The 19,024-nt window shown below is 48.5% G+C and overlaps 7 protein-coding genes across 7 annotated transcripts; 4 read left to right on the forward strand and 3 right to left on the reverse strand.

Moving 5' to 3' along the window:
* Positions 1-1,761: 1,761 nt before the first annotated feature.
* On the reverse strand, positions 1,762-4,058 carry HD556DRAFT_1357981 (riboflavin synthase domain-like protein). The gene is made up of 11 exons (XM_041302533.1): positions 3,928-4,058; positions 3,605-3,879; positions 3,462-3,556; positions 3,281-3,425; positions 3,104-3,231; positions 2,886-3,058; positions 2,689-2,838; positions 2,523-2,631; positions 2,332-2,475; positions 2,062-2,284; positions 1,762-2,010 (listed from the first exon to the last, which is right to left on the reverse strand). The coding sequence occupies exons 1-11, from the start codon at positions 3,943-3,945 to the stop codon at positions 1,866-1,868; spliced, it is 1,605 nt and encodes a 534-aa protein (XP_041162293.1). The 5' UTR covers positions 3,946-4,058; the 3' UTR covers positions 1,762-1,865.
* A 642-nt stretch (positions 4,059-4,700) lies between these two features.
* HD556DRAFT_1466171 (glycoside hydrolase family 3 protein) lies at positions 4,701-7,932 on the reverse strand (the record flags this gene model as incomplete). The annotated part of the gene is made up of 14 exons (XM_041308366.1): positions 4,701-5,311; positions 5,367-5,433; positions 5,493-5,668; positions 5,720-5,932; positions 5,986-6,159; positions 6,219-6,362; positions 6,421-6,448; positions 6,503-6,927; positions 6,977-7,035; positions 7,093-7,173; positions 7,227-7,351; positions 7,398-7,631; positions 7,679-7,749; positions 7,813-7,932. Coding segments are annotated over 14 exons (2,160 nt in total), but the record flags the coding sequence as incomplete, so codon positions are not given.
* Positions 7,933-11,151: 3,219 nt separating this feature from the next.
* HD556DRAFT_1431201 (uncharacterized protein) lies at positions 11,152-12,846 on the forward strand (the record flags this gene model as incomplete). The annotated part of the gene is made up of 7 exons (XM_041304987.1): positions 11,152-11,212; positions 11,647-11,890; positions 11,954-12,048; positions 12,108-12,160; positions 12,241-12,363; positions 12,418-12,587; positions 12,666-12,846. 7 exons carry the CDS (start codon positions 11,152-11,154, stop codon positions 12,844-12,846), a joined length of 927 nt encoding a protein of 308 aa, XP_041162295.1.
* Positions 12,746-14,270, forward strand: HD556DRAFT_268169 (uncharacterized protein). The gene is made up of 3 exons (XM_041310076.1): positions 12,746-13,135; positions 13,294-13,415; positions 13,487-14,270. Exons 1-3 carry the CDS (start codon positions 13,133-13,135, stop codon positions 13,815-13,817), a joined length of 456 nt encoding a protein of 151 aa, XP_041162296.1. The 5' UTR covers positions 12,746-13,132; the 3' UTR covers positions 13,818-14,270.
* A 1,049-nt stretch (positions 14,271-15,319) lies between these two features.
* HD556DRAFT_268359 (uncharacterized protein) lies at positions 15,320-15,929 on the forward strand. Its single transcript, XM_041310078.1, has 3 exons — positions 15,320-15,643; positions 15,702-15,745; positions 15,796-15,929. Exon 1 carries the CDS (start codon positions 15,355-15,357, stop codon positions 15,601-15,603), a length of 249 nt encoding a protein of 82 aa, XP_041162297.1. The 5' UTR covers positions 15,320-15,354; the 3' UTR covers positions 15,604-15,643; positions 15,702-15,745; positions 15,796-15,929.
* On the forward strand, positions 15,742-16,348 carry HD556DRAFT_1306727 (uncharacterized protein; the record flags this gene model as incomplete). Its single annotated transcript, XM_041299950.1, has 3 exons — positions 15,742-15,745; positions 15,796-15,831; positions 16,059-16,348. 3 exons carry the CDS (start codon positions 15,742-15,744, stop codon positions 16,346-16,348), a joined length of 330 nt encoding a protein of 109 aa, XP_041162298.1.
* Positions 16,349-16,687: 339 nt separating this feature from the next.
* On the reverse strand, positions 16,688-18,185 carry HD556DRAFT_1441197 (uncharacterized protein; the record flags this gene model as incomplete). Its single annotated transcript, XM_041306253.1, has 2 exons — positions 16,688-18,114; positions 18,176-18,185. 2 exons carry the CDS (start codon positions 18,183-18,185, stop codon positions 16,688-16,690), a joined length of 1,437 nt encoding a protein of 478 aa, XP_041162299.1.
* Positions 18,186-19,024: the final 839 nt, after the last annotated feature.

A 19,024-nucleotide genomic window follows, 5' to 3' on the forward strand; every position in this document is an offset into this window, starting at 1 on the left:
ATCAGATCTGAGGAGTGCCATCGATGTGAGCGTTGAACGTTGAGGCCTCACTAAGGCTAGACTCGTAAACCATTCTGCCTACATGCATTTTTTTGATTTCTGCAGTAGGCTAGTAGGCACACCACTCGTAGTAGTAGTAAACGCCAGGCTACAGAGGCATGACTCGGAGGCTGTGCATATGTGGGCGTGTACTACGAAGGTTTGATAAGCATTACTACCTCGGTTCGAAGTTCGGAACTTCGAACACAACCAGAGTCTGTATGAGTGACTCATTTGCCTCAACTTGCGTAGCGACTTGGATACTAGTAGTACCCCATCCGGAGTCCATGGTCTTAGCTTCACGAACCGCAGTAGGCATCTCGTCCGAAGAACCACCATCCTTGGAACTCGGGATTAATCAGGCGCCACACATGGTTCTAGGCCGTCCACTCTAAGATGAATGCCTCATTGTTGCCCCAAAATTTTTGTGTACGTCCTTCTGCATCGGATCTTGCCTATATAAATACCCTCTGGTCGACCACGAGAAGTTCACGCAACACGGTGGTGGAGTTGGGATCATGCGAGGTTCCCACTCAACCCAAAGTTCAGAACTTCAAACCATGAATCTCGATTTGCAGGCTGGACCCCGGGCGATCTTCGCACCCGACGCTCTCTCCTTACCTCCTGAAGTACTTACCTGTATTTCTTGTTCCTCATCCATGCCTCTTAGCGGTGCCGATAGGAATCCGAGTTCTTCCCACTTTGCCTGGATCGAAAAATCCAAATGGTTCTAAGGACCTACGTGGTGCACACATATTCTTCAACGAACACTCCTCAGGTTACAACCAAACAGTCCTCAGGGTGGAGATCGAAGTAGGGATTTGAACATCTGATGGATGTGACTTCCCGAGGTGTTGATTCGACGACAAAGTCGCACTTACTCGACCTCATTCTCGCTCTCAACTTTACACCCACCTGATTCTCTGTTTCGCAATCGAATATACATGCACACGTAGATTAATTCTAACGTTCTAGCAGAAATTCTAACACGATTGAATTCGCAAACAGTTGTCCTGCCCACCCAGCGGCTCCATCCGCTCGCATCCCACCCTAAGCTACGCTCGGTCCAGCCCAACCATTTTAAGATCGTGTCGACGAACAGTAGCCTAGCGTAGACGAAGCTGAACTCCCGTATCTGTCAAAAAGTTAGCGTCATCTGTTTTTCTGCCTTGTATATTTTGTTTTCAACCTCGTACTCATGTTGTACTCCATCATGACCTGCACTGATATCAGAACCAGCAGCAAAAGTTATCACGGGATAGGCATAGCCATGATGTTTGGTCTTGCAAAATGGGGCAGCCGCTCAGACACATCCGTGACGTTGCTAATCTCGGATGGAACCCGTAATACCAGTGTTTTTCCAAAGAAAGAAGGCGACTGGCAAGGGTGGGCACTAAGTGCTCCCATTTTAATGATGTACCTTCACAACAAGCCAAGTAGAGAATCCACGGCAATTTTGTGCTGACCCATACTACATCATCTCCGATGCGCTTGCGGATGCCAGGAACATTAGTGATGCTCTTCAGTTGCTCCTGAGGTCATGCAGCTGTATACCGGTCGGGAGTTCCGAAGTGCTTATGGTCTCAATCACAATATCACTTGTTGCGACTTATAGTCGCAGAGCTTTTACATGAGATCTGAGGGTTACCCATTGGATGATTGTCAAGGCTGTACATGGGCATTTGCTCGAAGAACAACTTAAACAATGATCACAGGCTTATTAGTTTTGAGCCCGAAGGTTTGATGCGACCAACGGAAATTGCGAAATCTGCTTATCAAAGTGTATGTCTTCTGCACGATTTGATGCTTACTAGTTTCGAATATTCTCAGCTCCAACATTCCTCGATCAACCTTCCCTCCCTCTCCATCGCAGCAACATACTCCACAACCTCGGCATTCGACTTTCCTCCAAACCTCTCCACTGCACCTCGCACAGCTTCACGGACGGCAGTAGGCATTTTGTTCGAAGAACTATCAGAAAGGCTTAGGGTTCATTACGTGTTACATATAATCTGGACCCACCCTGAGATGATAAGGATGCCTCGTTGCTGCCTCAGCATTGTCCAAATATACTGTGCATCCTCTTTCATCAGATCTTGCACATACGTCCGTTTGACGCCCTCTGGTCCATCACGAGAACACGCAACGCGGTAGCGGAGTTTTCGTTCTTCCGCATGAGATTCCCATTCCTTGTAATAATGCTGATCCTTGTGTGCAGAACGGCAACCGAAGTATAAGGTAGTATCTGGGGTCATCAAGGATCAGCTGATATACAAAGACTGCCAAACATACTAGTGTGTCCCTTGTGTATGCGTTGTTCGATGACGGCACGCATAGGTGCGATGCCTGTCCCTGGACCTACACACACCACTGGTGTGTTTGGATCCGTAGGAAGTGAAATAAAGCCCTTTCTGAGACCGATACGAAGGGTATCTCCTGGAGATGATATGAGTTCAGGAACTACGCTAGAACGCCGTACGGACCTAATTTAAGCCCTGATAGATAACTAGTACAGACGCCTTTCCGATGAATTTTCAACTTCGTGCGATAGCGTACTATAGCAACACAGAGATGGATTTCACGGGGATGGAACTGACGAAACCTAGAGGTGAATTGAACTGCAGTGAACGCATTTTAACTCGAGCTCACCTCGATGGAACTAGCAATTGAGAACTCTCTCGGACTCAGCGGAGGGAATAAGTCAAAGGCATACTCTCTCGGTACCCTTGCGGACCGAAACTCGGACAACACTTCCCAGGTCGTACGTTTCACGTGTTGACAATAATCATACATTTCGTCCTGCACGTCCTCAATAAAAGAAAGAAAAATGACGAAACCCGACGTACCGCTCCTTCTATCGATACAAATTCATCAAGTTTTTCGCGTTCGAGCTCATTGGTAGCAAAATATCGCAGCAGTTGAAAAAAAGAGCGACGGGGCACAGCATTGAAATCGAGATAGCGTGTGAATAGAATTCGAAGGGAAACAATTTTCGGTAGATGGTCAGGCAACGTTTGATCTGTAAGATATCAGATGATGTTTACTGCGTCCTGTGTTGTCGTACCTAACATTGTATGCTCTACTGTGAAAAAATCGTCCGCGACATTCGCCCAGCCCATGGTGACAAGGAAAGAGTCGACTTCTGATGCAGCTGCGGATGGATGGATCACAGCAACATCTCCAGGATTATATCTGAGACTTCCCATCAGTAGCCGCGAATTCAAAAGAAAAACCCCCGTACTTTATGTCGTCTTTGAAGGAGAACTCAAAATGGCGTACGTTCTGAAACCAATCTTCCGCAGTGATCCGTCTGTTGCACTTCACCGAAGCTGTATGAAACTTCGTGTCCTCATCTAGAGGATCTGGATTCAGTGACGTATCAGATCCTACATTACTCAAGGATACGCGAGGTGGTGGTCAACCAGCAGGGATATTATCTTGCTCGTGCGGCAGTGGGTAGAGCTGTGTGAGAACTTCTAGGAGACATTCGATCCATGGGTCCAATGCACCATCTACCCTGCACTTTGATCAACCACGTGAAACATAGTAAACAAAGGATACACACCCCATGCGATGCTGTTCATCTCCTTCTCCTCGTAAGCAAATTTCATACCCTCCCAAACCCTGCATCCTTCTTGATAGCTTCTTCGCTGGCCAGCAGAATTTCTCATAGGCCGTGTCTCCAAGGCCGAACACGCAGAAATCCATGTCCTCGAATAGGTCATCTGGGAGATCAGACCTTAGGAACATGTTCCATAACGAACTCATGGCTCTGGGTTCAGTTCCCCAGCCAGTAGTCGAAACTACGAAGATAACCAAGTGTTCCGAAATCAATGTTTCCTGCACAGGACCTGAATATTATGTTACAACGATTGGGAAGCCGCCTACTGGTGGATACGCATCCATGCTCTGCACACGACAGTGAAAATGGACTCTTCGACATTCCCTCGCAATCAGCAACCTCTTGAGCTGTACCTGTTTCCGTAGCGTAAAGAATCAAAAGTTCGCGAGACACAGATGAATGTTGATATTCTCCTGTTCCATGATCACCGTGTGTAAACATATGTTGGACGTTTAATGAACATGAAGCCAGATTCTCAGACAGCTGTGAAAAAAAGAACGTTTGCCTTCCTTCTGAAGTTCAAGGTCTGACTCCAGGAGCTACATAGATCGTAACTGTCACGGTGCACGTGATCTGATCACTGTACTGTCGAGCTCCTGCCCTCAGACTTTCTACAGCGCTACTAGTGGCAAGGCAGTTCGAATGTCAGATTCAGACCAGTCCATTCCTGTACGTCAGTGTTCCATGCAGCCTGTGTGTTTTTCCTCTTCATATTAGGTTGTTTCCACTGTTTCATTTTCACGCAGAGGAACTATCATGCGAGAAAAAAGAAGAGACCCTCAGCACAGTCAGATTCTCGATCTCCCAATGCCACGCGTCAATCCAGCAAAACAACGCAGAGCATTTCACGATCATTATTGCAGCAACCACCTGCCACTACCGCATTGGCAGCTGGGACGTCATTGCACACTGATACCACCATAGAGCAGGCCAGATAGTGGATTCGGTTCTTATGATGGATGGTATGTCTATTCAGTACACGGAGGGTCGATATTAAGGAAGACGAGTGGCAGATTTTGTGCATCATTTTGACATCTCCCATCCTCATCCTATGCCTATACCCCGTCATTGTACTTATATATGTACAAGCACCGTGCTGACTGAACTTGAAGCTTGAAGTGTTCTCAAGATACTGTAAAAGATGTACAAGATTAGCCAATGCCTATTTTGTTTTCCCTCTCTTTCGCGGCCCTTTTCAGACGGCTGTAGAAAAAGAACGTTTACCTTCCTTCTTTCAAGGTCTAGAAGTCACGATGGATTGGACTCGAAGTCGGGAAAAACACCTAGTAGCCGAAAGACCCGATAGCAGCTCCGGCTGATTTTCCGACAACTCGGTAAAGGGTTGAAACGTCACTGCACTACATACCAGTACAATGTTTAATATTTTACAACGGAGGGTCCTAGAATCTATGCAGGAATGGTCCCATTCAACCTAAAGTCCCTGCTACTTGCACCAACAGAGAATGTCATAGTTCCTTCTGGTTTTGCCCACCCCTGGCGAACAACATCCCAAATAGAAAGATCGTAGCGGGACAGGGTGATTGATGCAGAGGCAGTCTGTCCTGGCGATACCACGACATTCGTAAAGCCCTTGAGGACCGAAGGCGGTTCACCGGCTGAGGGTGAGTGATGGATGTATAATTGGGGAACCTGGAGGATAATTGTTAATGGTTTTGGCAAAAGGATGGTGGGAGGAAGGGCGTACCTCGCCACCGTATAAAGCACCAGTGTTTGCTACATCAAAAGTAATCTTATATGCTGGCATATGCAACCTTTTCGTAGATCATTAGTTTGATTTGATACAATGGAACTGTCATATTCATGTACAGACCAGAGAGCAGTTGTCGACCCTTCTGCAATGGGTGTTGCACCCCCGTCTTCCCAATTCTGAACCAGGTCCGTTTGTGCGTAGTCGGCGGGGTAGATCTTCGTAATGGCAAGGTTAGAGTACTCGAAAGTCGTGTAACTCAATCCGAAGCCAAACTCATAACGAGGTGTGATGTTTTGCTGTGGACGGTCAATACTGGCTGACACTGCGGAAAGCACAGTAGTACTTACTGCATCGAACCAGCGGTAGTCAATGAAGAGACCCTCGGTGTAGTTTATGGACAGGATGTCTGCTGCAGTACCACCCGTTACGAGCTGGGCAGGATAGTCCGCGGGGCTCTTCGCAATGGTGTACGGTAGTTTTCCAGATGGGTTCCAGGCCCCGTAAAGAATGTCAGCGATGGCATTGCCAGCTTCGTTGCCACCAAGGTTAGCCCAAACAATCTGTATATCCAGCTGTTAGCAGTTGTGTATGAGCTATTTGATGCAGCACCCACGGCAGTGACATTCGGGTGATCGACCCAAGGTTCGATGATCAAAGGACCAACAGAGTTGGTGACCACGATGGTGTTGTTATTCTGAGCAGCGACAGCAAGAATGAGCTGGTCACCCTGATGCCATGCAGACAGATTCTGCCTATCACCCGCATTTCCATCAACAGTAATGTAACCCTAAGAAGCGTTATGTTCAAGCAAGTCGTATGAACCGAAATCAAGGTTGGACGACCCACCTCACCCGAGTCGGAGTTAACAAAAACAATGGCGGCTTCCATGCCAATGACGGAGTTCCCTGCTGCGGCGAGGTCCCAGTCATTAAAGTCCCAGAAAACACTGGTCTGATCCACTCTGGCACGTGCTTGAATGGCTTCGTAGGGCTGAAAGGCCAGGGCAATCGTTAAACAGGACGATTGGGCAAAAGTCAAGATTACTTACGGAGACAAGATATGTGAAGTTGTCGGTACTTAAGTGCAGAAGCGCTTGAGAGATATTGTAATGCACGAAAACCGCCACTTACCCGGAACCCCAGCCCATCGCAAGAATGCCACTTGGATCGCCGCCCTGGTCGGTGTACTCGTTGGGACCCGAAGTTGGTGGAGCAGCATCACTGCCAACTAAGACGATGTTCTTCGGCTTGCACAGAGGGAGTGCGCCTTCATTCTTGAGGAGAACTGTACCAGCGGCACCAATCTCGCGTACAATTAGATAATGATCACTTTGCGCATTGACCTCTTGATTAAGAGGGTTGTAGAGGTCGAATGAAGAAACAGTAGTATTTGGGTAGCCTTCATCCTGGTGCAAGAAGTACCATGCAGCAATAATCCGTGTCGCCATATCATCAAGCCGCTGTATAGAGATAGTGTCGTTCAAGACGAAGTCCGTGAGATTCTGACCAAAGTAAGTAGTCCCCGAACCCAAGGTTATGTCTCCAGGCATCGTCAACTAGTGACATCAGATCAGTGTTCTGAGACATAATCGATACTGTACTTACATCAAGACCAGTGACAGCACCAAGGGTGTCCATCGTCGCAGACCAATCAGATTGGATGACTGGACAAGCTCATACAGCTCAGGGGCTATTGATCCAAAATATGGAATTTGACTCACAGCCTTGGAAGCCAAACTCGCGTTTCATTATGTCGTTGAGGGTCTTGTTGTTATTGCAAGCATAAGTGTCATTGACCAAGTCTGAATGTTTGGTCGAATGAGGCACTGACCATTCAATTTTGGGAGACACTCACTATAACTGCACATAATCGATGAGACACCCGCCATTACAGAACGCATAAAAGGATGAGCGTAAATTTCGTGCTGGGTACGATCATCGACATTGGAAGATTCCTGCGTGCGCTTCCATTCTTGTTCGCTAGATTATAAGGTTAGCCTAGTGAAATAACATGTTTGAATCGCACTTGTTGATGTAGTGCTTAGCAGTGGCCTGGACACCACCAGCTTGCAGGCCCAGGATCGTTTCATAGGCAGCTTCTCCAGATAGGAACGGGTCAGCGCCGAATCCCTCCCAGTTGCGTCCACCTTGAGCGATGCGGCCCATATTCATCATGGGTCCCAGAGCGACATTGACACCTTTCATTCGGTGTTCTTGACCCATTGCGAAGCCCCGGGCGCGCATGAGAGCACGATTCCATCTACATTACAATTCATTCGAGGTCTGACTTTCACATTTAAGACCTACGTAGATGCGGTGGTGATACCAGCAGGGAACGAAGTGACGAAGTCAGTATCCCGAACTCCAAGTGGTGAATCCTAGAGTAGAAGATATGCCAGCAGATTTAACACTCGTCAAAGATAAACCTATGGTGCACTAACTTGAAGACACAACCCAGGGAAGTCTCCAACAACAGGAGTGTTCCCGACACAGAGACCATTACCCCAGCCAATGCCTGTAGTAATGTTGACTTTTTGCTGGATAGTGAAGTTAGAGATCTGTACGCAAAATTAGATAATCATATATTATCAAGTGCATTTACTCCTCATACCATAGACATTGCCTTCGTGTAAGCGGCTGCCCAAGCCGGAGCAAAGTCAGGCACAACCACTGGGTCTGCGCTCACAGGAGGAGGATCTAAAGGATCGGTTGCAGGGAAAATTGGTGGATCTGGCGCGAGCGTTGGAGTTGGGAACGGACTGAAAGAGTAGTGTGAGATGGGCAAAGTTAAAGGACCAGTCTCAGTAGCAAGGTATGAAGTCATCAAGGACGTTGTTGACACAGATGTTGCGACACCACTAGTTGATATGTTCGCGCTGCTGATAGAGCTTGTGGCGCCCGTCGAGCTTGTGCTCGCGACGGGGGTACTGCTACTGAATGCAGAAGCAGAAGCAGTGGTTGGGATTGTGACCGAAGAACTCGACGCGACCACATACGACACAAGTAGCAACACGAAAGAAAGTGGCCTTGGACCCATCCTGGAGGACACCAACGGGGAAGGGATATCCAGATGAATTCGCTACCGACCTGCATCATTGCTGCTGCTGATTATAACTGACCCAGTGGTCTTGATGGGCTAAATTAGCTCTCCGCAATGAACGAACCTAATAATAATATGCACATTGTTTCGCATAAGCTTTACCCCAGATTCTAGGAAAATAATCACCTTTCCCCATAAATTTATCAGAGATCCGCTGCAAAAGCAGCACCTTTCAGAAATTTATCCTTCGCCTTCACGGCCGACTTACGACAATCTTGGGCTATGTATACCCCTTCATGGGAGAGGTTCTCCACATGACTCCAACCGCCGTCGAAACACCATGCGTTCTTTGATCCCTTGATCAATCGATCATGTCCTGCTGATTCTTTGTGTCCATTTCTCATTGAACTGCGTTATGGTCGGTTGTCTAAAAACATCATGCCGCTCTGTGGAACTGGGTCAGCTGCGCCATCGTACACCCATCGATATTCCGATCTAATCCCGGACAGCGCATCATTCTGCCGTGGGAACCGTCCATAGTTATACAGCTGGTGACGTTGCAATGATTTAATTAGAAATTCGAGCCTCGAGGTGTGGGATGCGAAACTCGGGAGATGACGCAACAAGCAGTATTTCGCACGACGCAATGATGACAACTCTCCGCATGGATGTTCGGGAATAACTGAAATCTAGGGATCACATGCTTAAACGTACTACGGCTTGGCGCACTTGCGGAGCATGGCTCATGTATCTTATGTGATCGAGTGCACGAGGATGTCAGACATAAGACAGGATCCTCGGGGTGCGTATACCTTCTCGTGCAGATCGTAGTCGCTGTCACATGGTAAGCTTCAAAAGTGATTACTAGTGTGCTGGCCCAATAATAAGAGACCGTGCTTACATGAGGCACACCATAGACATCTTGCCACATGCTTGAACGTTTGAACGATCACGGGACAGGTTCCGCGGGACCGCGTTACATTCAGCTTTGGCTATGAAATTTTGAAATTGGACAAGAGAACACGGGACGGCAAGTCCCATGGTAGCTCGTGCATTCTGCATATAATTCTGGGTAAGTGATATTATCTGTCAGTGTCTTGCCTCTGATAGTCAACTTCAGTCTAGGCAAATGATGACGTCTACCTCAAAGGCTTAACCTGGCTCTAGCTAGCTCAGAATCATTCTCAATTCCTCGACTAGCAGTACTTCCGCGAGTACTTCTTCCGCAACCACCAAGTCTATCTGTAATTGCCACTTGCGTGCCTCTGGAATGCCACTGAAATCTTCTGAAGTTCTGGCTGTATGAGGGCTACGTAGGGCTCTCGATCGAACTTGCATCGTAGCTGACTGCTTTATTTAGTGCGACATCAGATTTCCAGTTTCTGTCTTTTTTGTATTTCCCAATGTCAACTCCACGGCGAACCAGGTAAACCTACAATCGGTGCGCTTGTCAACGCTGGAATTCCCAAACTCGATCGATAGTTCCATGATCGAATGTGGATACAATCGCACCTTCGAGACCACTGCGCAGTGCGTAGGTAATGAATTCAAGGGCAATGGTACGAAGATCGCACTGTGATCGTCAGTAATGCTTGGTGCCACCAAGCATTAGATAGATCAGCGCTGACGGATCTGGTACGAATCATCCTTTGGTAGAATGACATCGGTGCATTGATCTATCGGGATTCGGTCCTGCCTGTGTCTTTGTTTTTGTGGAGTAACTCATAAAGCCACAATCTAGGAACGAATCTGGGCGTGGTACAGCCAACGAAGCTTAATGAAGGTGTCAAGCTCACATTCATGTGGCAGGTTGGCTCAAAACCTTATCTCTGTCAGAACCATTACGTGCGACAACCAATTTGCGGATGACTGTTGGGAGTACAGGCCTGAAGCACTCTTGTATCGTATGGTGAGGTTCGCTTGGAAATTACCGAATATTGCCATTTGAGTGCGATGCGTGGTCGGAAGAAGTATTATGCAGTATTACTTACCTGTTCTCACAGGGCGAAGCCATCATTATCACCGTTGTCCGCATCAACAATCAATATTCATGTTTTCATCGACGGGTGGTTGTTATACCAGCTGCCGACTCGCCATACATGTCTACACTCCAACCTTTGAAACGATCAGTGACTTTATGACGTCAAATGCGCGCCTATCCAGGTTCGGTGCCACAACGACAACTGCATATCTGGAAAAAGAATCGATATTTTGCAAGCGCATAAATGATAACGTTGATGAGCTATTAAAGCCCAGATGAAGAAGCACCCCGGAAGAATTATATAGTTACAGGGGTGATGAGCGAGGTATATTAGCCTTGGTTGGATATTCCGGCTAAGTAAAGTCACCATGCGCATCCCCACATCCATCGCAGTGCTCTGTACGCTCGTCGCGTATGCTACCGCACAGTGCATGGAATGCGCCTCACTCGTCATGTACAAAAACGTGACGTACAACCTCAAGGAGCAGTGTACAGTGCACAGCGGATACCATTGTTTGTGAGTGTCCCAAGTTATAAAACAAGCAATTCAGAGTAAAGAGGCTTACATGATGGCATGATATAGTTACAGAAGCAATGACACCGCAGGGGAATTCTGCGACTGTTATTACAATGTAGGTGCAATGCTTACTTCTGAACGTGCGCGTGTAACCTGTTGAACTGGACGCAGAAAACGGGAATAGTTGAGACCAACGAGTCGACATACTTCTGTCCCACAGGGTCTTCAAATTTCAGTGCAACATGCTCTGGCTGCCCAAGTTAATTTGGCCATGGTGGAGTCACGGTCCTACGGACTCGATTTGTCGGACTTTTCCCATAGCTTAGTCATTCAGCTACTAGTATTAGATGTTAACGTTGAAGTACCACAAAATCAACCAGTCGGTGCACATGCTAGTGGTGACATCTTTCGGTCCAACGGTCTACGATCTGACTCCTCATAAAGGTCATAGGCAAAGTTAGAATATTTAAAACTTGTATGTGGTCAAGGTCCAAGTCATTCGCCGTGCAGTACGCTTACTAGCTAAGATGATCACTGTTAGTTGCGTTCTCACTTTCCCTTTTTTTACAGTGGACTAGTGCTAGCGCGACCACTTTGATCAATGCATCTTCCATGGCGCCAGAAGCAGCAGCCATCAGAAGAGCAGACATCGCCCCTACCTTCTGAACAGCGCGGACTCGGAGCGCCCTGGTCTGCTACGAAAGACGCTTTCAAGACGCATCTAACCACCGCACAAGCAAACGCGAAAAGCACTCTTCAAGAGTACAACGCCAACGTCCAAAGCCGCCTCAGGGCCAAAGCATACGAGCTCGGATCACGTCCCGTTGCATATCTTGTTTTATCCGGCATCTTCCTGGGCTCTGTTTCGACGCTTGGCGTGACATTCGTGTACAGGCGGTATTTTAGGCGTTTGAGGACAGCCGAGTGGGTCACACCTGATGTACTTCGGCAGAAGAGATGGGTGAGGGGTGTCGTGACCAGGTGAGTTGAGTTATAACGCTATGCAGGCTTTGGGTTTGGCTGATTTGTGATGGGTGCGCCAAGTGTAGGGGATGGAGATAATTTCAGGCTGTATCATACCCCTGGCTTTGGGTGGAGGTGGCCACTTAAATTCAGGAGAGTACCAACTTTGAGCAAAGGTCCGTTTGTATCCCTTATGTTCTCATGGGGTATGTGCTCACTTACATGAATCAATAAGAGCTCAAAGAGCAAACGATCCACGTTCGTATTGCAGGTGTTGATGCACCCGAGGTGTGTTGGTTGTAGATGTAGGGCTCAAGAGAGTTCTGAACGAGACCACCCTGACTGAAGTGTTACTCGATTGTGTGCAGGGATCACACTTCGGTCGCCAAGCCCAGCCATACGCTGCAGAAGCTCTCGCGTGGTTGAAGGATACGATCGAGGGCAGGATAGTCTACTGTCAACTCGTGAGGCGTGACCAATATTCTCGTATTGTATGCGTTGACACTGCATCTCCATTCCACCAACTAACTGTCATTCACAAATAGGTATCTGTAGTCACTCTTCCGTCACCGTTTCTCCCAGGCTGGCTTGCCACGGGCCGGAGTCTTGCACTTGAGATGATCCGGGCAGGCACGGGCCTGACTTATGAACAAGCAGGTGCAGAGTATGGGAAGTATGGAAAGGATGAGTTCCTAAGAGTTGAGGCTGAGTCGCGGTAAGTTGTGACACTGATTCACATTTATTCGTTCCACTTTTGTGGCAGACAACCTCACACCCATTGTGTCCTCTCCAGAGCTGCGCGCAGAGGGATGTGGAAACACGGTACAGTGGAGGAAACCCCCGCACAGTATAAACGGCGTTACGCGCAGAGTGGGACGGATGCTGAGGCTCAGGCCCAAGGTACGCCGAAGGCGGAGCAAGAAAACTCGAAGGAGGGCGGGGTGAGAGGGATTTTGAAGAGACTTTGGCGCTGAAACAATTAAATACAAACTGAAAAATATACAACTGGGCGCCTTCCAAAGGCCACCGAAATAGCGTATAGTCTATGGCGAGTGTGCCTGTTTACATAAAAAACTACCACACCTAGTGGGATATGATTAAGTTCATTCCCAGGCAGGGGCGCGCATACTACGTGAACGGCAAACTCTGCAAGCGAATTTGGATCCCGATTAGCTGTTAGTGGATCGCGGTCGCGGGTGGTCTAGTCGCGTCCGATCACAGTGGCGCTTGCGAGCACTGCCTGTGACAGCATTTATTTATATGGTAAGAGATTACTCTGCTCCGCAGCAACTTTAGCGTGCACTGGTCATTTTTTTTTCCGTATATAAAGTTCCCTGCCCCTCAAGTAACGACTAGTCTACCAGTACACTGCACGACGCGAGTGATTACTAGTCTCAATCCCTCTCTGACGAACTTAATAGTCTTGTTGTACTTGCATCTTCACCATGAAATTCACGTCCGCCCTTGTGCTTTCGTTCATTGCCACTGCGCAAGCAGCGACATCACTTTCTAGCCCAATCCTGCCCAGCGGAATCCCAGCTACGTACGTGACTTTCTCTTCATGTCCATTTCCCATTTAAAAACAAAAATACTCATGTTATAACCCACTTATAGATCAAGCGGGCTGCCTTTGAGCACCCTTTCTCTTGACACCACAGCTTTTACTTCGTTTATTTCCTCTATCATCTCATCCGGCACTATCCCTGCTTCCCTTCCTACCACCATTCCTACTTCCCTTCCTACCACCCTTCCTACTTCCCTCGGAACTCTTCCCACTTCCCTCGGCACTCTTCCCACCATAACGGCTCCTTCATCCGGTGCATCCACATCAACTGCGACAAGTGCACCAGCTGCGACAACCTCTAGCGGTGCGGGACGAACAGAGGCGGGGCTGGGGCTGGGATTGGCTGCCGGAGCTGCTGCGGGATTGCTTGTGTTGTTCTAATTAATGAGTACATTTTTGGTGGTGACGCATGTACGTATTCGTGCGGGAAGATCACGTCCAGGGGTAAAAGTCGAAAGGTCTCACGTGTGCATGCGGGGCAACTGCGGACCTTTATTTATTTACCTGACGATATTGAAATAGACTTTTAACGGACGCGCCTGCCCTCGGGCTGTTTTCCTGGCCAGCTGTGCAAGTTAGTTCCTCTGACTCTAATCCTGTGTCGAAAAGGTACAGTGAGTCTGAGCACGGCAAGTCTGTCAGACTCTGGCCCAGTTTTATTCCTCGACCCTCGGCGTGTCAGCAACAGTTGCCGTCAACCTCCACGAAAAGAAGTTGCCTTGCAATTCTCTGTTGTCTATAAATCTAGCACTGGATACAGCGCTGTCTTCCATGGACTCTATTTCAACTCTTAATCTGAACCACCCGAAACACCACAAGACACGAGCTTCTGTATCTTCGCCAGTCGCAGAATCCCTACAAACCGCACTGACAGCGATATATTAGTCAATATTATCATTTTCAGCTACTGGGTGCCAGTCTTATCAAAGAACGCCATGACGGAGTCCTGTGAGGGCGGCGGGAACAGATGATCAACAACGCATACGAGGCGAGCAGGCGTCTGGAACCACTCATGATCGAACAGCATTACGTATGCTAAGGCAAGAACACTCTCACTGTTATGGTCGAGCCCGTCAGTTATTCAATCAAATTACTCTCGAAGAAGACGCTTACTGGTGACACGCTCGGGAAAACGAGAAGAATTGCCAGACGGTTTCCCGAAACGTATGCTTCTCATGTGACAAACTGTCCTTCGCCACTCCTGGCCTCGAGAGTGGAAATCAGAAACGTGGACCTATTCAGATCACATCGTACGCAAAGCGTATCCTTCTTGTTCAGTAAAGCCGGATGCATGTTCTCGTCTTCGTCGTTGCCAAGAGGTTTTGCGTATCCACCATGACACTGTCGATCAGACCATTACAGATCTGGCGGTATTTTATTCGATGGGGGAACCTTCCACATACGAAGGGCTCGGGTGGTTATGTAGCCCATGAGATTGGGATGGACGAGTGCGCAACTGATAACATATTTGTCGAAGCGTTGAATAATATATGTAGATCACATACATTAGCCTCTCGCAGTGCATCATCAAGAAACCTCCCCGTGTGTAAATGTGGCCGTCGGCGCAGCTGGTGACGAGACACTTTCCATCTGCAGAAAAGGTCGCAGAGCTTATGTTGTGTTCAGAGTGTTCCGATGCGTTGATTGGTTTCGGGGCTCCATAGTTGGCAGTGCACTAGGTCTTGTCGAAGCATGCTTGTGACTCAGAGGACTCAGAGATAGTAAATGGTATCGATGAAGTTTTGTCGGGATTTTCGCTCAATTCAAGAACAGTCGTCCACGAGCTCGAGGTTGTATACCCTCGAGTGTGTTTTGAGCAGTTCGTCGGCCAGGTTGCGCCTGTGACGCGGCACATGTGACGCAGCACTGTGACAAACACATCATGTCACTCGAACTGAATTCCAATGTTAATGACCAAATGCATATGAGTTGTCTGCTTGCGTACGCGGGCCCTAGCAAACCGCGTTGGTTGGTTTACTGCACCGTGTTGATTTGTCTCAGGATCTTTTCTGCGCTTCGGACATCCCACGCTGTGAATATTCCTTGCCAGGTTATGCTCACCACTGGCCCTCGCCTTCCGTATGGACTCCAGCACACCATTCCTCCACGACCTTTGTGCTCCTCTTCAAGTCCCAAACTCGAAATGACCCATTCCATTTACAGATGATATAATACTTCGCTGTCCATTGTGCAGGTGTAAGATGTAGGTAGGTGATGTCGTCATTTACCGGTAGGGCATTGTCGCTAAATTCTTGTGCTTTGCAGGTGCTGGATACCCCATGATTTTTGTTCCGGAATTCACTCAATGGGTGCGTGGTAATTTCAGCTCTTACCATCAATTACCTGATCACTTACTTAGATTCCAGATGTACTCGGTGGAACGAAAACTGCGACGGTGTGCCCACTTCCTTCATCTGCATTAACCCCCGCCATTGCGGTCCTACAATCCCGCAAGCCTGCATAGGCCAATATCTTCGTGTATATCCCCTCGCACCGCACTCCACTTGAAAGTTCAACTTGGCGCACCCCCCGCTTTTATTCTCAACGTCCAACCTGACCTTTTCACCTTCGTCGCCATACTAGCTAATTTGCGGTCTGGTTACCTTTCTCACATCTTACTAGTTTTTATCCAATCACTCATTTCCCTTCTCGGTGCTGTGGATTATCCAAACTTCAATGACTGGGTTGGCAAGCGTGAATTGCGTGTGCCAATGAGCTCGCCGGCGGCGGGAGGGATGCTCAAAAGCTTGCTTATGCGCAGGCAATCTTCCCAGGCATCAGGCATGGTGCCATCTCAAGTGTCGATGGACAATGACATTGGCGTCATGGCTTCATTTCCATTGAGCAGTCACGAGGCAGTCTATGGTGACACTAGCCAAGACGCAAGGAACGAAATTATCTTCTCGATCTAGTTGACGCGCATAGATCGTTTGAAAGACACGTACAGCCTCGACATCCGTTGTTCGAAAGGCAATCTTAATAGGAGCTACAAGTTCTTATGTCACCAATCAGAGAATGCATCGTGCTCCATTATGGGCGTGCCACCTGCTGCTCCAGCCACCTACACCCAACTTTCTTCCCCGAAGGAGGGAGTTACGATGGCAATAAACACAAGTGGAATTAAACCTAGACCAGAAGGCTACGGAAGAGAGGAAGTCTCGCTTATCTCGATCCTATGCATAGTGACAATCTCCATTCAAATATAATTGAGATATCTATCTGCATCATACACCATCTCTCGAGTGCTCACTTCATTCTCGACCCCTCTTCGTCCCCAGTATGCATGCGCGATGTCTGAATGATGACGTGCTCGGGGGTGAGGCTGCAGAAACATTGGTGGATGCATAGAATTGAGTGCTTGGCGGAAACGTGGTGTTTAATGCATGAGGATATGTCAGGTTCGAAGGTAGCAATATGATCATGCCGCTGGCTCCTACACTTGGCGGCGTCCAATGTTTATACCACCCAGCGAGAGGCTGGGACCCGACGCTAGAGGGCATCCGAGCATCATGTTTGACCTTGGGATGTTGTAGCCCGATATTAGAGGGAGTGTAAGCATACTGCCGCCCCTCAGGAGGCTGGAACCCAACACTAGAGGACATCCGGGCATCATGCTGGACCCCGGGATGCTGTAGCCCGACATTAGAGGGAGCCCAAGTATAATGCTGCGCCGCAGGAGGCTGCAATCCGACATTAGGTAGCTCTATGTGGCCCTGCGGCGAACTTGCAGGTGTCGACGTTTTGTTGATGGTGTGGTTTGTCTCTTCCGAGTCCCCAAAAAGGGAAGACTTTTCGCCAATGGTGTGGTCTGTCTCGTCGTCACCAAAAAGGGAAGACTGCTTGCTTGTGGAGTGATTAGAGTGAACTCTCTCATCATCCCCACGCGATTGAGCCCGTTCGGGTTGGTTGCCTTGTGGGTACTGAGGGCGGACGGGACGTGACAGCAGACACGGTTGAAGTTCAGGGGGGAGCGAGTGTGAGATATTCTCGGGCCACAAAGGATTCAACTTGTAATGATTGTCCTCCAAGTTGGCCCACTCCACGTCCATTGAAGACGATTCAAGTTCGTCATCTGACTCTGCGCTGTAAGTGCTTGTGGCATCCCAGTTCGGGATTGCGTGCAAACGGCCGATGATGGGTGAACTTGCGAGGTCTTGAGACGGTTTGTCATTCAACTCCGGGCTAGACTCCGGTGGAGGTGGTGATGGTGATGGTGGTGACGGTGGCGGTAGAGGTGAAGGTGGTGGTGGTGTTAGAGGCGAAGGTGGTGGTGGTGGTGATAGAGGTGAAGGTGGTGGTGGTGGTGGCTGTGAAGGTGGTGGTGAAGGTAGTGGTGGTGGCTGTGAAAGTGGCGGTGGTTGTGAAGGTGGTGGCGGTGAAGGTGAAGGCGGAGGCGGCGGCGGAGGCGGCGGAGGCAAAGATGAAGATGGTAGAGATTTGAAGGTTTTGAGTTGTTGTGTCAGTGAGTTATATGGCGGTTCTGGTAGTCCACCATGACCGTGACTCGAGCCTGGCTCGGGAACCTTAGTAGGGACATACTGCAGAAACCCGCCGTCTAAAATTCTGTAGGTTTGTCTTGCTCTCTTGATTTCGCGAGTCGCAGAGCCTCCGGAAACCAAACCCTTCGAAGCTGGGTCGAAGATCCTGAAACTGAGATCTGAGAATTTCGGTTTCTTGTCTAACAGCCATAGTTAGCGTGATCAGTTTCAAGTTGAAATGAAGAAAGAAACAGAACATACTTGCAGGCATGTCACACGACCTGAATTATTACCAGTGGGACTATGGTGAATCGCTGCCGGAGCGTGCAGACAAGGTGGTGGTTCTCCAACTGAAATCGTTCCAACATTCTCGGCATAGAGCAATATATAATATTGTACTGACCTCACGGAGCAGAGCATGATCTTTGACATAATCAATCCCCAAAAGGGAAATTCCTTCTTATGTCTTAGTTCACCCAATATATCTATTGGTCCCGACAATGCTGTTCGTTCGATGCATGCTTTCTTCTCACGGCTCTCTAGCTTATGTACTCGCTCTTACTTTCGCGCCCATCTGACCATGTATATCCCTATACATGATACATCCCTGATACATGTGCCAATCCTCGTGCCCCGGCAGGAGGCTCATCGTCAGAATGACCAGTTGTCCTCCCGGTATCTTCTATTTAATCGATCAAATCGCGCTGCGCAGGTGAGTCATGACCAGTTGACCATGGGTCTAGAATCCCACCCAAACTTATCATACTGATGAGAATACGTTTCACACCTCCAGAGCCGCCGCCGTGCTGAGGCAAGTGCCAAGCACATCACATCGCTACCTTAAGAGAGGAACTTCGGGACATGCCCCATCCAATGACTCACCATTTCAAATGAGTATTTGACTTGTACACGGAAAGACTAATGATGCGGAATGAAAGCTGCGACAGAGTGGGTGTTTCGTTCGATGAATATTCAAGTCAGGAGGGAGGTTGTTGTACAAATCTTCTACACGTGCGTCTTGCTTGCATAATCCTCTTGTGCAGTCACCGCAAACTTCACAGCTTCAGTACTGGCTGTGCAGATTAAGAACCCAACGCTTTTTTGGACAAT

This window comes from Suillus plorans, assembly GCF_016647745.1.
Source record: "Suillus plorans strain S12 chromosome Unknown HD556scaffold_17, whole genome shotgun sequence".
Lineage (NCBI taxonomy): Eukaryota > Fungi > Basidiomycota > Agaricomycetes > Boletales > Suillaceae > Suillus > Suillus plorans.